Source organism: Notamacropus eugenii, chromosome 3 (assembly GCF_028372415.1).
Source record: "Notamacropus eugenii isolate mMacEug1 chromosome 3, mMacEug1.pri_v2, whole genome shotgun sequence".
NCBI lineage: Eukaryota > Metazoa > Chordata > Mammalia > Diprotodontia > Macropodidae > Notamacropus > Notamacropus eugenii.
The window spans coordinates 290,280,218-290,300,715 of record NC_092874.1 but is presented as its reverse complement, the minus strand read 5'-3'; the positions used below and the strand labels follow the sequence as shown (position 1 = coordinate 290,300,715).

At 43.4% G+C, this 20,498-nt stretch overlaps 1 protein-coding gene across 1 annotated transcript in view; it reads right to left on the bottom strand.

Annotated features, from left to right (window-relative positions):
• TIMP3 (TIMP metallopeptidase inhibitor 3) overlaps nt 1–20,498 on the bottom strand; it is a 62,415-nt gene that overhangs the window by 4,235 nt on the left and 37,682 nt on the right. Inside the window, exons 2-4 of the mRNA XM_072655852.1 lie at nt 10,592–10,674; nt 1,722–1,833; nt 987–1,108 (exon numbers count right to left, since the gene is read on the bottom strand). Of these exons, the coding sequence (XP_072511953.1) occupies nt 987–1,108; nt 1,722–1,833; nt 10,592–10,674 (317 nt within the window). The remainder of the gene's footprint in view (nt 1–986; nt 1,109–1,721; nt 1,834–10,591; nt 10,675–20,498) is intronic.

Below are 20,498 nucleotides of genomic sequence, written 5' to 3'. Positions count from 1 at the left end.
GGCAGAGTGGTGTTGTCACAGGTGGAATCTGAACCCAGGTCTTTTCATCCAGCATCTGATTCCTTATGCCATATGGCATCCAAAGGGCTACCAAAAAGTGATCCAAAAGGATCACTGGGTTATCTTGATGAAGATATGGGTAGCTCTGACTCTGAATTCGAGTCCAAAACATACGTGGCCAAGAAATCAAAAGAGGAGACCTGGGTCTCTATTCCATCACTAACCAGTTACATAACTCTGACATTCAGTGTTCTGAAGTCCCTCCCAGTTCTCACATCCTTCCCAAATTTTTTTTGAGTCATTGATTGGCCACATTGATGAACGGTCCTAGGAATGACTTTGGCCAAGTTATGTCCCCTCCCTGGGCCACAGTTTCCTCTTTTGTCAAAGGAGGAGGTTGGATGAGATGCCCTGAGATCTCTTCTAGTTCTTTGTTTGTAAAATGGAAATATAATATTTGCACCATCTCCCCTCATAGTAGTGGGAAAGGCACTTTGTCATACAAGTGAGGCAGAAAGAAGAGGCATGATTATTTTCTTCCCCATCCTCGGCAGGGGACAGTTGGGGCTCTGACTCAGCTTTCAGAGTGACCCTCACTTTCAGCAAAGCACCTCCTGGGATGTGGTCATACTATCCATCAACGGATCACCACAGGCAGGATCCTTTGTACTTGGCTGTCTTCCATTTAAATCCCAGAAAGAAGGTCAACCTCCTTCCCCAAATACAGTCCTCTGCACAGGATGACAGGGAGCTCAAAGGCCAGCTGGTCTAATCCCCTTACCTTACAGAGAGGGGAAACTGAGGCCCAGTGAGTGACAGCCATAAGGAACCTCACAACCCACATAGTCTAAGTCACTTATTTCACACATGAAGAAATCAAGATTTAAAAAGTTGCCCAAAATCATATAGGTGAGGGGCAGAGCCTAGATTCAAATCCAGCTCCCCATGTTTCCCTATCACCCCCTCCCCCACTCCCATCATCTTACCTTGCAGTTACATCCAAGGTGGTAGCGATAGTTGAGTCCCTTGCGCTGGGACAGAGTGAGTCTGTCCCATCTCTCCACAAAGTTACAAAGGCCTGTGTACATCTTGCCATCATATACCCGGCCTGGGGGAAGAGAAAGAAGACAGAGGGTCAGGTTAGCTCTCTGCCTGGCATCAAGCTAAGGAGGGAGCAGACTGCTGAACTAGCTAGCAGGTTTTATGTTAGGAAGGCAGGGCGGGTAAAGATCTAGGCTTTGGGTGGTGGCTGGAACCTGGCTGATGGCTTTCAGTCAATCACCAAGCAATTACTAACCACTCACTGTAGACCAGGTACTGTTAAGACTTTGGGGATACAGAACCAAAAAATGAGCCAGTCCCTATAGTTTAAGAGGGAATCAATCACTTATCTCTGGGCCTCAGTTTCCTCACTGAAAATGAGGGCATTGAATGAGCTAGCCTCTGAAGTCTCTTACTAAGATCAGTCTGGGATCCCTACAGGTTCATACAGTTAGCAATAGATGGTGGAGAAGTCAAATGTCCTCCATTTACAGATAAGTAAATTGAGGTCCAGAGAACTACTAGGCATTATATAATCAAGTATGTGAGACAAGATTTGAACTCTTTTTTTTCCTCCTTCCTTCTCTCCCCACTGCAGACATGTAACCATCCAAGATGGCCCCTGGCAGAGAGTAGGCCTCTAGGTGGGGATGGGATTGTCTCTACTGATAGGCTCTTACCTGTCAGCAAATACTGGTATTTGTTGACTTCCAACTTCAGCCCACAAAGGCTCTCAGAAGCTTCTGTGTGGATGTACTGCACATGGGGCATCTTGCTAAAGCCCCTGTACATCTGTGGGGAAAGGAACGGGAGGGTCTCTGTTAGATGTCAGGACTTGGCAGAACTTGGGATTGTCGTTTGGGGGTGAGGAGACAGCGAGGACAGATGATCATTTCTTTTATTCTTTTTAAGGTTAAAAAAATCCATTGCCTTTTTCGTTTTTTATAAATCTTCCTCATTTCCAAATATGTCCCCTTCCTCCTAAGAGCCATTCTTTGTAATCACAAATAAAAGAGAAAGTAATTTTGCAAAACTGACCAACACCCCAATTGAGTCTGTCAGCATCTGTAGCTTGCCCCACCTTTAATTAATCTGCCTCATCTCTCTGCTCCATTCCTTCTATCCCAAACCCAAAAAATGCAGTTCCCTTGTTTCAAACCATATTTAAACAGGTGGCTTTCCTTGTTCACAGTGCCTGGCACCATGAAACAAACTATCCCAGGATTTTCAAACATGGGCATACTCAGTCAATCAACAGTAGGTTCTAAAAACTGATGAAATCCGAGGTTGCCTTGAGAAACACAGTATTCAATAAGAGGAAGTCCTGGCCAGATCCCGTAGGATTGCATGGCTAGAGCTACAAGGCCCTTGGGCCAATACCTTCATTTTCCAGATGAGGAAACTGAGGTATATCTGAAAAACCAGGTTCAATTCTGGATTCTATTTTTAAAAATTTAAACAAGCTTTGTCACTACCTTTTGTCTGTATATGAAAATCATTTTTGGATTTGCCTCTTCCCTTTCCCTCTCAAATTTCCTTCCATTTACTCTATATGGACCTTCTAGGTACCTAGCTATTTAGGTGTTATCTCCCCCACCATCCTCCATAATAGCGTGAGCTCCTTGAAGGCTGGGAGGTGATTTTGCCTTTCTTTGTCTCTTCAGAGCCTGCAAAGAGTAAGCGCCTAAATGCTTTTTCAAAGAAAGAAAATGGGCACCCCAGTTTGGGAAGGGTAGTGGCAGTGATGACCTGGATGGTGATCTTAACAAAATGCGATCGGAGAACCCTTTGAAGCAAAGGGGAAATTTTTAACTGAGGGTGATAGAAAAGCTCTCTTCAAATACATAGAAGAGAGATTAGTCTTTTTCCTGCTTGGTTCCAGAAGACAGAATTTTAAAGCAATGGATAGAAGTAGAAGAGAGGCAAATTTCAGCTTAAGATAAGTAAAACAATGAAAGTTCTACAAAAGTGGAATCACCTGGGTGGGAGGTACTGAGTTCCCCATCACAAGAGATGCAGAGTAGGTGACCACCAGTACATCAAAGGTACTCCTGTTCAGGCATAGGTTAGGGAAGATGGACTCCAAGATCCTATGATTCAGAATCATCACCCCTTGCACTTTGTCCACAGCACGGACTTACTAAACCCTCTTTCCTTCATTCATGCAGGCTTAACTGGGCCACCTGGGGACTCATCCCCAAGTTCCAGGTTAAGGAGCCACAAGCATCTGCCCACAGTAGCCATGTTTCTCAGCTCCCCTTAAAGACACATAGATTCCCATAGTAATCCAAAGGAGGGAAGAGGGTGGAAAAGCTGGATTTGTCCTATCCCTGTCACACCCAGTGCCTCATAGAACACGTGAATTTTTAGGGCTGAATCACTGTGTGTGTAACCCTTGGGAGCTGACACAGTAGAATGGAGAGGCAGGTGAGACAGAAGACAGAACTGTGATGGTAGCACCAGAAGACCTTCCTATCTGGGTGGTCTTGGATGGTCACCGTCCATTTGGGGCACCCTCTTTTTGGATAAGCTCGAGAGAACACAGAAGAGGACACCCAGGAAAGTGAAAGGCCTCAGGTTTATTCCACATGAATATCAGCTGTCTAAGAATTTGAAAGGGCATTCATTACCTTGAAGAAATGCAATCTCATTTGCTCTTTGGTGCCCCAGAAGGCAGAACTCAGAGAGCCCCATCTCCCTGATTCAATATCCCAGAGGAAGATTTTATAAACTAAGCATTAGAGAACCATCCTCTAATCTCAGAGATACATTGGGATCACAGCTTTATCGATCGAGAGCCAGAAGGGACTTCTGAGGTTTATCTTCTTACTTTACAAAGGAGGAAATTGAGGCCCAGGAAGACAAAGGGAGTTCCCAAAGTAGCAAGCAATTGAAGTCAAGTTCCCAACTCAGGCCATCTACTCTCCTCTAGGAACTAAGTCCAGATGAGGTTACAGTGAGGGCTGTGAGTGTGAGATGTTGGCAAGATCTCGGGATTTAGATCTGAAAGGGACTTAAAGCCATTGAATCTGACCTCTTCATTTTACAGAGAAGATGGCAGATGCTGAAATCTGTCTGGCGCCTCCCCTTATCCTCCTCTCAGTTTGGCCCATGGCCAGACAAGAAGCTACCTTTCACCTATTTAATAAAGTCCATGAGGTGCAGAGGGGAGGGGGCAGCAGGAGGGCACTGAGTCCACTGGGTCAAGTTCCTAAGGGTTGAAACAACCTTGTTAGTGGGTGAGCTGAGGAGGGCATTGTGGGTGTTACCCAATCCTCTTCCCATCCGGTCTTCTCCTATTAGGGCTGATGGTGGTCTCCAAAGAATTGTTGTTTATAAACAGGACAAAGTCTCTATTCCGGTTTTTCTGGCAAGAGTTATTAATTTGCTTATGCTAATTAATACAAACCAGACATCACCTCATGGGTGTCTCATCAAAAGCAACTTCATGCTCCTTTCTATCTGCAGCTGTGGTTTCAGTAGGCTGGAGGGGTTTTGGCCTTCATAGCAGGTCCAGGCACCCACTGGGTGCAGTGGATCTGCTCAAGCTAGGAGAGGGGAGCTTTAGACGTCAGCCTCATGCTCCCCTCTTAGCCCTTCTCTACCCCTGGGAAATGTAGCCAAACCCTGAAATGCTACTTCCATTAGAAATTACTAGGAAAACAAATCTGTATTGCAAAAAAACTAGGTTTGAGTCCTACCTTGGCCATCCTACCTCTGTGTAGGACCTCAGACAAGTCATGGCAAAAAGGATTTAAGGGCTGTGTGCCAGACACCACCCTCAAGGAGCTTACAGGCCCTTCACAAGTTAAAATTGGCTGGCTATAAAATGAACTCAACTGAATTTTCTGAACCTCAGTTCTTTCATTTGTCAAATGGGGATGACGATTATAATGCTTATTTGGCCTAACTCACAGGAGTGTTTGAGGAAAGTATAAACCCTAAGGTATTGCAAATTAAATGCGTTGGGGATGTAAATGTGAGGGGAGGGGGAAAGGAGGATAATGAGAAGACGATTGCCATAGTTCAGATGAAACAAGATGAAGTTATAACCCAGGTATTGGCTCTGTGAGTAGAGTGAAGGGGCATGATGTGAGGAGTACTGTGGATATATGGGACGGGTAAAGGAGACCCTGAGCGACTTGGAGTGACGTTGGTGTCCATGATAGAATCAGGAAGGATTTGAAGGGGTGGATTTTGAGGTCCTTGATTATAAATGAAATCCTTACAGAGAGGGAGAGATGCAGAGAATCATGCTGGGAAGAAAAAAATCAATCCATACCCATTTATTAAGTACCTACTATGCATTCCAGGTACAAGATGGTAGGACTTCAAGACCCCTGTCTTCAAGGAGACTACATCTTATGGGAAGAGCTAGAAGACACCGATCTTGCCCTCCAAGGGATTATGTTTCCAGAGGCCCTCCCTGCAAGGGTCCTGAAATGTAGGGAGCACACGTCATTACCAGCACCATTTTTTAGATGGAGAGGTGAAGGGACAGACCAAGGCTGTCCCTGGAAAGTGTTCAATGAGTGATGAAGCCAGTACAGGTATATGTGAGTTCCAGGGTGGGGTAAATCCCTGGCAGCTGGGAGGAAGGCCATGAGACCAAGCTTCAGAAGAGACTCCCCTTTCTCCCTTCCCCACCCCCCAGTTATGTATTTGTTAGAAGCATGAGCTGAAGGAAGGAAGCAGGCACTGCTAGAGCCAAATAGATTAGCCCAGGGGGCCCTTCCTGCCCAAGGTCAAGGTGAAACACATGAGTCAGTGTCCTGCTCCTCGGGACAGCCCCATGGTTCAGGCTGGACACATTGTCTCACACGTGCGGTCCCTCCCACAACCAAAGGCTGGAGAAACTTTTCCAGAGAACGAGAACAGCCCCCAGCAAAGGGGATCACTTTCTCACGGTCTTGCCGGAGTGATAAAGGCTTAGACAGATTAGGGCTACACCTCCTGTCAGCCATCACTCTCACCTGCCCCACAAACCCTTGTGATTTAGACCGAGGTTGGGTTTCAAAGTCGACCTTCTTTCCCCAAATTCTTGACCCTTCCATGCAGACATCATCTGCCCTTTCCAAGATGACTGTCTGATTACAGACATTTATGACCACTGATTTAGAGTGGGAAGGTACCTCCCAGATCATCTAAACCTAAACTAATTTTACACATGAAGAAACAGAGACTAGGAGAGGAGGCTACGTGACTTAGGGTCAGAGATGAGGAACTAGAAGAGACTCAGAGACCGTCTAGCCAAACACAATGATTTGACAAATAAGGCAACTGAGGCCCAGGGAAGGCACTGCTCTAGGGTCATGCCCAGATTAAGTACTGGAGGGAGACTGAAAGCTCCGGTTCCCTGACTTCAGAACTAGGTTGGAGGGAAGACCAAGGGTTCATGGAAAAACTGTCCCTGCTATTTCACTCAGGGAGGGTCTTGTCAGAAACAGAAATCGTGGACATTCTGTCCTGCATTCAGGCTTCCTTCAGTCCTACTGGGAGGGAGCCCTCTTTCACCCTGACTGACTCTGGGGCAGACTCACTAATCCCACGGAACAAAGCAATAGCAGACAGGCCCCGAGCTCCTGCCAACACACACACGTGGGACTTGTCTCTCCTCTCCTTTACAATATTTTTTTTCTGATATACTCTTGGCAAGATGTCACAGAAGAAGTGCTAATTGGCTGGTGAGTGGGCCATTGCTAAACTCTGTTCACTCCCTATTAATACTAGAAGGAACCTTAAAGGTCATTGAATCCCTTAATTTTTACAAATAGGGAAACTGAGGCCCAGAGAGGGCATCCAAGTTATAGGACAGAGAGTGACAGAAGCAAGATTCAAACCCAGGATATAGGTTTAGGACTAGAAGAGACCTCAGAGGTCACCTATGACCACCCACTCGTTTTCCAGATTGGGGAGAAGAGGTTTACCCCACAGTCACTCAGGTGCTGGAAGATTCTAGGTCAGCAAATAACAAATTATCTCATGCTCTTTAAATGGTGGTGAAGTAACCCAGAAGAATAGCAGATGGAAACAGGATGGGGAAGAGGAAGACAGATTTCCTTTCCCTGTTGATTCCACATTGAGCTATATATCTTCTCTAATTTGACAGCAGTCAAAAGCCTTGTTAGGAGAAACCTCTGAGATCAGGCTAGAAGGGAGTAAATACCTCAATGCATGGCAATAACGGGAGAAGAGCAGTGTTAGCATGGAGAATGCCCAAGCTAATGCCCCACCTTGGACACATGCTGCTGTCCTGACCCAGGCTAAAAGTGTGCAGATGACTTGCAGATTTCTATTAATGGAAGGGGGTTTCCACTCAGAGAGGACCTTCACAAACAGACCAGTTGACATGCATCCTTGTAATAGTTACAAAGTAACTTTGTAACTCTTTGTAACTAAAGTACTAACTTTGTAACTAAAGTACCTCACACATATAAGAAAAATAATAGACCAATAGAGTTTTAAAACCCCAAAGACCTGAATTCAAGTTCTGCTCAAGACATACACTAATGTATGACCCCCAGCAAGTCACTTGATCTCCGAGTTGTCTAAACAACTCTCCAAGATTATAAGATGCAGAACAGGTGCCTCTACGCAATGATAAAAGGGGTTTTCCTCTTCTGGAAGTTCCCTATGCCTATGAAATTCTAGGGCCAGGTTCCATCTCATGAAAGCCTCATTAGAACCTGCTCAAGTACAAGGTGCTATCTCTTTTACAGATAAGGAAACTGAGGCCAAAAAAAACAAAATAACTTGACCAAGGTCACAAAGCTATGTGATCTGTGAACTTTTTCAAAAATTATTTTTGCTAACTGTATTTTTTTTTTTGGTGGGGGGAAGCAATCAAGGTTAAGTGACTTGCCCAGGGTCACACAGCTAGTAAGTTTGAGACCAGTTTTGAATTCAGGTCCTCCTGACTCCAGGACCTATGCTCTATCCACTGTGCCACCTAACTGTTCTCCTAAATGTATTTTAAGAGAATAGGTTTCCTTTGTAACCCTGTGTATTTTGTGTAACGCATTTAAAAACACCTCTCTGAGAAGGGGTCCAGAGACTCTACCTAGCTCACCAAAGGGGTCCATGAAACATAGATGAAGAACCCCAGCTCCATCTTCTCAATTGATGAGAGGATTCAAGTATTCCCTCCACACATTCACTAATCAATTGAATAACTTGCTGGGCATAGTTCCAAACTGTTTTCCAGAAAAGCTAGACCAATTCACAGCTCCACTAACAGTGTATTAAAGTGCCTGGTTTCCCATGGCTTCTCCCACATTTGTTTGGTTTTCCTTGTTTGTCAACTTTCCTAGTGTGAAGCAGGTGTATTTATTAAGCACTGACTGTGTGCCGGTTACTGTGGTGGGCTCTAAAAGGGTACCCCTAAGCAGAAATCTCTGACCTGAGGCTTTCCAGGAAGACTGACCCAAAGCACGAGGTTCTCTTATGACTCAGAATCACTCAAGGACCAGCCTAATTCTCTTCCTAGTGTAGGGCCCCCTATTTCTAAGACCCACAAAGCAGGGAAGGGGATGCCACATCCCTTGAAAGGTTTGGTATCCTCTCTGGTCCCAGGGACCCAGGGGAGTTCTGTGCCAGCTCCCCTACCAATAGCTCCGCTGCTGGTGCAGAAGTTCCTCTTTAAACAGGAGATTTTTATGGAGCAGGCACTTTCTGACCCTCTGCTTTGTCTAATCTGTTTCACATTTACTATGACCACTGCCAAGGCCTTTAAAAAGGGGGGGTGGGGCCTTGGTTCCTCCAGCTTGTTGTTTCCCAACTGCCCCACACTAGCCGCCACCACCCCCACCCCTCACCGGCACTCCCTCATCACTGCCGCCTTCCACAAAGACAGGGTCTGCCAAGGCCAAGGGAAGCAAGCCAGGGCGGATTTTTAACATTACATAACAAGAGGTCAATGGGAATGTCCAGAAATTCAAAAAATAAGATTTTAAGAAGCAGGTTACATGAAATCTGAACATAAGGAGAGGACTGCATCCCAGAGGTGTCCCCATCCAGCCACTTAGGACACCAGGGCATTTGCAAAGACCCCGCAGAGAGAAAGGAGTCCTTCTGAGAATGACTTGACCACCCCCCCACCTCAAATCTAAATCTTTCAAGATTTAGCCAGCTCAAAACCTAGCTTTTTTTTTTCCCCATTCATTCACCAGTCACTTATAAACCTCTTTTATGTAGGTGTGAAGAAAGGCCAAAGTGGTAGGGTAGATGGAGGGCCTGTCTTGAGGTCAAGAAGCCCTGGGTTCAAGTTCTGCCTTTGATCCATTCCTGGTTGTGTGACCACAAAATTACCCAAGCTCTTAGTGTCCCTAGACAACTGTGTACGACTAGAAGCAACAGAGAAGTTGCTGATTTGAAAAAGTAGAGGGGAGTCTTATGTTGAGAGCTCTCTATAATGACGAAATCTGATCCAGAGCAAAACAAGTGCATATGTGTGTATACATATGTGTGTGTGCATACATCTATATGATAAATAATAGCAAGTATATAGTACTTTGATGTTTACAAAGTCCTTTACATGTGTTCATTCATTTAGCACATAAAGGTCCATGCTACAAAGGGAAAGACTTTGCCCCAAAAGAAACTTACAGCTGTCCACTGAATACTTCTCTGACAGTCAGCCAATAATGGTAGCTACCTCTTAGAATGAATACATCAGTGAAAAAGCATTTAAAAGTAAGCCTTACCTTAGCTACTCTGATCAAGACAATGGCCCAAGACAATTCGAAAGATTCATGATGAAAAAATGCTATCCACCTCCAGAGAAAGAAGGGATGCACTCTGAATGTACCCGGAAGCCAAAGTCTTTCACTTTCTCTATTTCTTTTATACAACATGGCTAATATGGAAATATGTTTTACATGATTTCACATGAATGACTCATATACTGTTTGCTTTCTCAAAGGGTGGGAGGGAGAGAATTGGAACTCAAAATGTTTTTTAATGAATGTAAAAAAGTAAACAATTTTAGAGTAAAATACAAGTAAGCTTTACTATGTGCCAAGTACATACAATGTGGAATAGAAGCTCCTTATGGGCAAAATCTATGTCTTTTCTTTTATGTTCCTGGCACAGTTAACACGAGATCGCTGGACCAGCGATTTTATTGGCACGGGGTAGCCTCTCTCTAGCAATACAGGTCTGGCACCTTCTCTAACTTTTGGTCATAGAGAGCGATCTAAGATCTAAGACAAAGTGAGTGTCAGTCAATAGACAATGGGTTTAGCTCCCATGTGCAGCACATAGTTTGAAGCAGATTTCTAACTCGTTCTTCTGACTCCCAGGTCCTTCCCTCTAAGACACCAGGCTCTCCGTGGTCCTACAGTTCCTTAATGGCTGAGCCAGATCTATGGATTCCCAGCTGAATATTCTTTCCATGATGCCAGTTTTCTTGCTTGAATGATACTCAGCCTTAAGGAGAGGGCAGCCCGTCACTCCCCGACGTTATCTTTACGCCTCCAGAAGGATGGAGGGTTAGGGCTGTATGTGTTTGGACATCTCTCAGAGGGTCCAAAGTGAGAGACACCTCACTCACCTTCATCTGCTTGATGGTGTATATCAGAGTCCCAAAAGGTCCCTCCTTCACCAGCTTCTTTCCGACTACCTTGGCACGGATCACTGGAGAACGAGAGAATATATGGAAAAGGATATTTACTAGAGGCTTCCAATGACAGGGAAATCAACTCCACACCCCACTAGCATATGTCTCAGGGTGAGGTCTCCAGCCCAAGTTTCTCTGGAAATTCATTTGTATTTTTGGAGCCAACTGGAAAGAGGATTTTGTTTACATGAGCAAAGACTATGAAGGGAGTGAGGAGAAAGGGAAAACTGGCACTGTCCAAGTTTATTCCACAAATAAGTCACAGCTTAGCACCTCAACTTTTCTCCCAGATAGTCATGTACCTCTGCACTCCTACTTACTGTTTTAAAAAACTGGATCTCAGTACCACTGACCCCTCACTCTTCTTTTCAACCTCCTATGAAGCAATGCCATGTGGATCCTGCCCTGGCATCTAAGCTGTAGCACAGTGAAAACCTTTCATGGGACCCCTGAGTCCAACCCTCTCATTTTACAGAGGAGGAAGCAGTGTGATTCTGAGGCAGGGTTTGAACCCAGAGTCCCTGACTCCAAAAGTCAGTTCTTTTTCCAGTCTCCCCAAAAAGATCATAATACAATATTTGTAGTGCTTTAAAGTATACAAAATTACTTTTCTCACAATTGAAAAGCGGCATGGTATTGTGTGTTAGCATGCAGAAGACCCGAGTTCAAATTCCACTTCAGACATTAGCTATATGATCTTAGTCAAACTGTCAGTTTCCTCATTGGTGAAAAGAGGGGATTAAACTCCATAACTGGCCTCTGAGGTTCCTTCCAGCTAACGCTATCATCTCATATACTCTAGGAAATCAGGATAAATAGTCGAGTACTATTGTCCCCATTTAACAGATAGGAAAATAGAGTCCCAGGGAAGTTAGAAGCTGGGGTTATAGTTGACAGTATCAGATGTGGGACTCAAACCTTTAGCTAATTCCAAGATATCCTACTTGACCCTCCTTTATACGACTATTCTTTTTTCCTTTCCAATTTTAATGCCATTTTAACCTCTTTTCGATATTTCCCCCACCATCCTAGTCCCATTTCTCCCTGCCTTGGCTCATTCCCCTGCTGCAGCTGGGCACTGTCCTTTGCTCCCAGAATAAATACTCCCCCAAATAGAACTGTCATGTCATCTCCTACTCAGCAGCCTCAAGAGGTTTCCTGTTACCTGTCATATCACTTCTAAACTGACATTCAGGCTTCCCATCCACTGGGCCCCCTATGTTTATGTAGCATTTTAAGGCTTACAAAGTGGTTTGCAGTAAGGAAGAACTGTGGTGCTTTCTTTGTAATGGGTGCTGGACTTAGAGGCTTGAGACCTGGATTCAAATCCTGCTACTTATATAACACTGGACAAGATTAAACCTCAGTTTTTGATCTCTCAGATGAGAAGGTTGAACTATATGGCCTTTGAAGTTCTTTCCAACTTTATATCAATGATCCTATAACTTCTCTGAGCCTCAGTCTCCCCATATGTAAAATAGGGAGGTTAGGCTAATGGCTTCAGAGGCCTCTCCCAACTCTCAAGTCTTTGATTTAAGCTCCAGGACAGTCCCTCTGGCTTTGGAGACATCATTTCCTTATGTTTCCCTAGTTTCTTGTAAAATTGAAACATTTTATATTCTGCATATCTCTGGTTTGAGAAGGATTTTGTAAGGTATAAAGAATAACCTAGATGCAAACCGAGTTTATAATCCCACACACACACTTTGCTGATGAGGACAAGACCTCAGTGGCCCCAAGGGGAGAAAGGAGGAGTACGGCATTAGCAGTATGGACTCATACACAATTCTGCACTTGGGCAGATGGATATTTCCAAGGTTGTGCTAAGTGCAGAGCTGGCCAGACCGCCACCCAAGACCCCCAGTGAGTCTAAATCCACCCAAGTGCATTAGTGGCTGTTGGCAGCCCTTCCATGCTCTCAGTGTTTATAAGGACTCATCTCTAAGGCATCTGGAAGGGCAGGGAAGCCAAATGCAGGTTGCAACAGACAGGATGGACTTCACCCTCTCCTTCCCTATTTGCCAGGCTTTCACGAGAGATTATTTTTTCATTTCCAGCTACAGCAACAACCATTACTACCACCACCACACCTCCCCTTCCCATAGTACTTTATGTTACAAAACAATCACTCAATAAGCTGCTACTAAGAACCTACTTTGTGTATGAGACAGTAGAAAGTCAGGGGGCCTGAATTCAAATCCTGCCTGTGACACTTAACCACTAGTAAGTAGGACCTTAGGCAAGAAGTTTAACCTCCCTGGGCCTCAGTTTCCTAATCTGTAAAATAATGGTGCTGGACTAGATGTCATCTGAGGTTTCTTCCAGCTCTGAATCTATGATCCCTGTCCAATTTGGGACTCAGTTTACTCATCTGTAACATGAGGGCTTAGGACTAGAGGACTCTAAAATTCCCTTCCAGCTTCCAGTATATCCTACAATCCTATGACCTTTATCTCACTCTCATTTTCCCCCTCTGTGAAAAGAGGGGGATGAACCAGATGACCTCCAAGGTCCAATCTAACTCAAAAACCAATGATCCCCAATGTCCCAGTAAATGCAACTTACTGTTCTGCGTGAAGGGAGAGGAGGGCATGTGTGATAAAACACACTAATCTCAAAGAGAAATGAGATCATACAGACCCACAAATCAGCAAAAGCCCCGGCCAAGAACAGAAACAAGTAGCGACAAGTCTTTCTTCATTTGCTCCCCTCCCAGCAGAGTTCACAAACAAAGCCCTTCCCAAAACAGTGTTCTCTGCCTTTGAAGTCAGGAGAAATGACCTCTCTGCTATCTACCAGCTCTTTGGCCATGGCCAAGTCATGCAGACTCTGTATGTTTCCAAGGCAAGACTTGAACCCAGGGCTCTCAGTCCAGCTCTCTTTTCACTCACCCTCCTGCCTCTCAAATTGCGATAGAAATGGCAGACATTCTGGAGTCTAGAGTCTTCTTTTCTCACTACAAGCCACTTCTCTATGGAGAAGTATAGATGAGAAGGGAAATGCCATTTCTCCAAAAGCAAAACAAAACCCCCATGACAGTGACAGCTGCCCAACTTTGAGCCAGTAGCCTTGAACTCTGACCCAACTTGAGTTGATGGATTGAGTCCAATTTTAGAAGTCACAGCTGAACTAAGGGTTTGTGTTTGTTTCTCCTAGAACAGTCGTACAGTCCCAAGAGGACATTTGGGAATAATAAAAAGAACACTAGATCAGATTAGAATCTCAGATTAGATTAGACACTGGGTTAGATTAGAAATCCGATTAGAAACCTCAGTTTCTTGAGCTGGCCACTAATTAGTTGTGCGACCTTAGACATGTCACATAACTTTTCTATGTATCAGGAGTTCCCTCATCTCTAAAAATCACCAACTTGGTCAAACCCTCTCACTTTATAAATGAGGAAATTGAGGTTCATTTAGGAGTTCCTTAGAGCAATGAAATCACAAGTCCCATCTCTGACCGTGCCTAGTATAATAATAATAATGATAACACTAAACAGTAATAGCTAACATTTATACAGCACTTATTTGATTCTCACAACAACGTAGGGAGATAGAAGCTATTATTATCCCCATTTTCCAGATAAAGAAACTGATACTCAGTAGGCATTTTGGCATATTGAGATAAATGTAGAATTTGGAGTCATGGGACCAGAGTTCAAATCCTGCCTTTTATCCATCACTTTGGGACTTTTTTTTTTTTTTTGGTCTTGTTTACACAGAAGTGAAGTGACTTGCCCAGGGTCACACAGCTAGTAAGTATCAGAGGCAGCATTCAAACTCAGGAGTCTAGCCACCTAGCTACCACATGTTGTTTCCTCCCCAACAGAAAGTACGCTTGAAGGCAGGGAGAATTTTCTTTTTTCTTTATATCCACAGCCCCTAACACAATGCCTAGCACAGAGTCCATAACTAATCCTTTTTGAAGTCCATTGATTAAAATAACATGACTTTGAAGTTGTCTTAGTCTAAAGCTCTCAGATTAGCAAAAAAGGAAACTGAGGCTGGGAGATCTATTCTCCGGTAGATCTAGAACTTGATCACAATTCCATAGCCACCAAGGGGAAGAGATCAGGGGGTCCTGACTCCAAGCCCAGCTTTCTCTTCTGGTTCTCTGTCCCAGCAGGAGGGGAGGCAGGAGAGAGCATTGCTTTGGCACTCTCATCCCCTATAAAATCATTGCTTTATTGACTTTGAACCTCCATGTGGACTGCAGGCAGCCCAGACTTTAAACAGAAATGGAATTCTGGTGGCAAACAGAGCCCCACTGCCAATGTGCCTATTAGCCTGTTTCCAGAGGTTTTCCACATGCTATGAATTAGCATATTCAAAGGGGAGGCAGATACCCAATGAGTGGCTGCATCTCTCAGCTCCCCCATCTCTCTGTCAATTGAATCCAGACCTCTTTTATTAGGGTTTATAATTGAATTCCTGTTTCTCCAGCAGTCTAGGGGGCCAAAAGGCCACCTACTCCAACCCCCCAAACAGCATTTCCCCTACATGAGGACAAAGTTTGAGTCTAACCTTGTCTCCAATATACCCACCTAAAAGACTTCAACTTCTCTTTACCTGCTCACATAGGAATGGACAGTCCATGTGACTCGCAGTTCTCCACCCTGTGTGCGAATAATCATGTCTTCTTACTTTTTCTTTCATCTAGCCTTTCCCCAGGCTATCCCCCCCCACACACACACACACCTGGAATGTCCTCCAGCCTCATTTCTGTCTCTTAATATCCCTGGGATCCTTCAAGATAGACCTCAAACACCACTTTCTATGTGAAGCTAGTCCCACCCCCACTACCACCACTAAATAGATACATATTTATTATTCTTTTTTTAATCTATTGATGCCTCCATGTTGTCTCCCCTTGGCAGAATACAAACTCCTTGAGGGAAGGCATTGTTTCCCAGCACAGTAGGCACTGAATGAAATCGGGCACCAGAAATACAAAGGCAAGAATGAAAAGTTGTAGCTTTCAAGGAGTTACCTTCTTTCGGAAAGGGCTATGGAGGAGGCAGAATTGTAGCCTTTTCATATTCGAAAGACGTCAGGAGGAAAAGCCTCAGCCTTCTTGAAGAACAACTACGAGTCAGATTCCAACTAGGTAGAATCACTTCCCAACAATGAGCTGTCCAGCAACGCAATGAGCGACCTTGGGATTCATAAATACCCCTCTTCGAAACATAGGATTTCAAATTTGAGCTCAGAAAGCCCTTAGAGGTCATCTAAGCCAAGCCCTTCATTTGTAGATGAGGAAACAGGTGTCCAGAGAGGTTTAAAAGGCTTGTTATGGTCACACAGTAAGTAACAAAACCGAGATTTGAACCTGCCCAGGAATCTGAGCAAGAGGCCAGATTATATAGCTTGTTGGGGATTTTGCTGAGGAGACTGTTGATCTCGAGGGCTTACAAGTTGCCTTTATGTCTACCCCTAAAAAGACTAGAATTATAGTAATATGTCGAGTTTTGCTATAGACTCATGTTATAGTACTCATCAGGGAATCCAGCTTAGGAACTCAAAATTCACCTTAGATTGTTTAAAAAACTGGAGAGCAATGACAGCCCCAACCAACCCCTTTGCAATGGTGGGAGGTCCACAACACACACGTGTAAGACTTCTTTCAGTGTTTTGATCAGTCTTGTTGATTTTCCCCCTCTTTTGTCTTTTACAAATACTATGTGTTGTATAACCTGTATCAGATCACTTACTGTTTCAGGGATGGGAGAGGGGAGGAAAGGAAGGCTAGAATTTGGAACTGAAAAATTAACAATGAATGTTAAAATTTGTTTTTAAATGAAATGGGGGGAAAGTAAATGTTTTTTAGAAATTTAAGTAAAATATTATGAGTTATATGAGATGGCTCTATGGGAAAAGAAAGAGGAACACCGATGTAAAAAAAAAAAAAAGACAATAAAATGTATTTTAAAAATTAGCATTTTTAAAAAGGAAGGCAGTAGGGAAGAAAATTTTATTTTTGCTTCTTTTGGAAAAAGCTGAACCTATCACTCACCAAAAATACCAAAGAGTCATTGCTCTCTTTTCCTTTCCTCTTTCCAGGCTTTTTTTCTTAAATATCTAGGCCCCTGATTGTTTACTACCTTTCTCATAAGTTACCAATCTCATCAGTTACCAGTCTCATCAGACTTAGGAGATAAAGAAATCCTCCTGCCAACCATTCCTCCCACCCTCCCCCCCTAGACCTGGGCATACTTGTGTGTTTTTACCTAATAGGCATTTTCAGCCAGTAGACCTGGAAGCCCAGAAAACCCAGAGTTCCACAAAGGTTCTTAGCATTTGTAGAGATGGAAATTCAGGCTAAAATGACTTATGTCTCTCCAGATTTTTTTTTTCTTTTTTGTGTGTTTGGGTTTATTTTTAGCTTCCTGAGTTCTCTTCTGTGCCCAAAAAAAAAAACCCTGCTTAAATAAAACCAAGATTAATATTTTGACTTAACGGAAAGAATTTGTCAGAGAGGCTTTGAATTTCCAGGCTTATCTTTTATACTAAGTGCATGTTAAATGCCGGGTTTCAGCTTTGAAACTCACAAATAAAAAAGGGAGGGAGGGGTGCTTTGTGAAAGTGACAAGAGTGAAGAGTGCTCATGCTGAGCCTGGACACTGGAACAACTAACTAGACTTTAAGCCTTTAACTTTTTCCTCCTCAAATTCCTTCTCTTCTTCCCTCTTTCCCTCCTTCTATTGGCCTGGGTTGTTCCCCAACTTTGTGCTAAAGGATGCTTACAAGCCTGTGCCACCTTGGGCAAGTCAGAACCTGCATGTGCCTCAATTTTCTCATAAGTAAAATGAGGAAAATGGACTTTACAGCTCAACAAAAACAGGCAAGTAAGGATAGCCCCAGTGTTTGTGACCCTCCGTCTCTCCAGAAGATGATCCATCTGACCTGTCTCCTTAACTCAAAAATAATCAATTAAAAAATCCAGCGCGCGCACACACACACACACACACACACACACACACACACACACACACACACACACACACACACACACACACACACACACACACACACACACACACACCTGGAGTGTCTCTAAAGATCCCTACAGATCTAGGTTCTAGAAAGCGACCACCTAAAGGGACAGAACGTTTACAAGTCTGGGTTTGATTTTCTTTTTTTTTTTTCTTTCTTCTATTACAGAAGGAAAGCTGGAAGGAGGATGCTTAAATTAAGATAAGTTCCTTGTACAAATCTGTACAAATCTGTACAAATTTCAGGCATTTTCTTATTCTTAAGAATCTTTCTTCTCCAGCATCAATCAGCAAGTATTTTATTAAGTATATAAGTAATAGTGATAGATATATACCTTTGGAAAACTTACATCACATTGGGCATGGGGAGGGAGACCACCAGCTTATACCAAGAAAAGTAACTACAGTTATTTGGGGTGGTAGCAAGGTGGTAGTGAGCACACAAGTTAAGGAATCAGGAATGGTTTCAGGGAGAAGGTGGGACTGGAGCTGAGGCTCTAAAGGAAATTAGAGATTCAAAGAAGCATGAAATTCCCTCAGTAGGAGCTTGCTGAATTGAATTAAATTATCTTCTCCAGGCTAAAACACCCTCATCTACAGGGCTTGGTTTCAGATTGCCCTTAGCATCCTAGCTTTCCTCCTCTGGAGGTGTTCCAACTGTCAAAGTCCCTCCTAAAATGTGGTGCCCAGAACTGAGCCCAAGGCTCCAGATGTGGTCTGCAGGGCTATGATCTCATTCAGTACTATGAAATAAGAAATGTTGCTATCATGGGGAATCAAGGTTTGCCAAGTATATAGACTCTCTCACCTGATCCTACCTATGCAGTGAGTTAAGGACTTAAAGGAATGACCTTCATTAGTTTAAAATAAATTATTTTATATAAATTTATACATAATATTTACTTACTGATGTTATAAATAAATTACTTATTCATATAAATAAGTGATTTATATGTACCCAGGGTCACCCAATGAGGGTCTTAGGTAGGATTTGAATCCAGGTTTTCTATGTCCCAGTGTAGTTCTGTTTGTACTGCATGGTGCTCTTTCACAAATGAGAGAGACCTTGGAGGTCATCTAATCTAACTAACTAATCTAACATTTTATGGAAGAGGATATGGTGGCTGACAAAGGAAAAGTGAGTTTCCCTCTACTATCTCCCGAGTAGTAGAATCCAGGTGTTCTGACTCCAGAGCCAGTGCAGCAGATGAGGTAGTGACTAGAATGCCAGGCCTGGAGCCAGAAACACCTGAGACACTTAGTAACTGCAAGGTCCTGGGTTAGTCTCTTCACCTGTGTCTGCCTTGGTTACCTCAACTGTAAAATGCTGAAAATCACAGTATCTCTCTCAAAAGTTGTTGCCAGAATCAAATGAGATACATTTTTTTTAAAAGTGCTTGGCACAGTGTAGGACCCATAGTAGATACTTTTCTTTCTCCAGGATTCTTTCCACAGTAACTTTTACCTTAATGCTCTACAAAGTTCTCCAGATCTCTAGAAAGCTGCTCCCCCGCACTCTGGTTCAGTCAGACTCAGGAGGTGCATGTTTACTTTCCGAAGCTCCAATTTCATCAGCAACGATCTAGCAGTGAGCATCAAGGGGTACTCTAGCCATTCTCCACCCTGCTCCGCACCCCTGACCCTCCCCAGGCTCCCATTACCGGCCTGAGAAATTTTATCCCACACAAGTGGTCACTGAAATAGCCACATATTTTTAAACCACAGTCCCTTTGAAGCCCTGCCCAGAAAAACACACCGTGGGGACGAGAGTTTCTCAGAACTTGGGAGTTTCAGGGCCTGGGTCTTTGGAGGGGCCAGGGCCGCTGGCAACATCTCCTACGCTGTGTCATTTGGATTTTCATTTCTAAACATTGGAGGGCAGCATGCTAAATGGGAGGACTGACTATGATAACCAAAGCCTGTTCCATGCCATCCAGAAGAGGCCTCTTCTTCTAAACTATCTCCAAATTCTCAGATGCTCACGTCACGGAATATCTGCTCTTAAAACATATATGGGGGAGGGCGAAAAGATCTTCCCTGTGTTTTAGACTCAACAGCATGGCCAGCCAAGAAGAAATTTATTTAGTATGGCTGCCAAGGAGGCAAGGAGCAATATGTTAATAAATTTTACCCACGGAGTATCTGATAATATACACACACACACACATATATATACACACATATATATACAATATTAAATATATACACTATATAACATTAAATATATATATATATTTGATTTAAATATTAAAATTGTATAATATTGCTGTATTAATAGATATTAAATATATACATACAATGGCAGATATAGCTCTATAATATTTTAATGTAATTACATACTAAATAACATATCTAATTTTATATATGTATATGTGTGCGTATGTATATGTATACAGTTTTTTTCCCCCAAAGTTTCTTCTTTTAACTTTTCTGAGCCTAGTCAAGGCCATGGAACATAGGGTGGTGTTGTCTAGACAAGTCACAGCTGCTCCTCTTCCCCTGGTTTTTGTACCTGCCACAACCCAGGCACTGACCCAAGGCTCTGCTCCCCCGGGGCAAGAGTAAGGAGCAGATGGGGATGGGAAGTCTTTTACTTGAGCACAAAAGATTCTAAGCCTCCACCGTCATGTACCGGGAGCTGAAAGGGAGGTTAACAATCATCAAATCCAACGGCTCTTAACCTAGAGGTCAGCGAGTATTTTTTTTTCCAATTTTGTTAACTTTATTTCAATACAACGGGTTTCCTTCATAATCCTATGTATTTTCCTTTATGCATTTAAAATACATTCTGAGAAGAGACTTCTTTAGAGTGGCAAAGGGCTCCATAAGACAGACAGACACACACACACA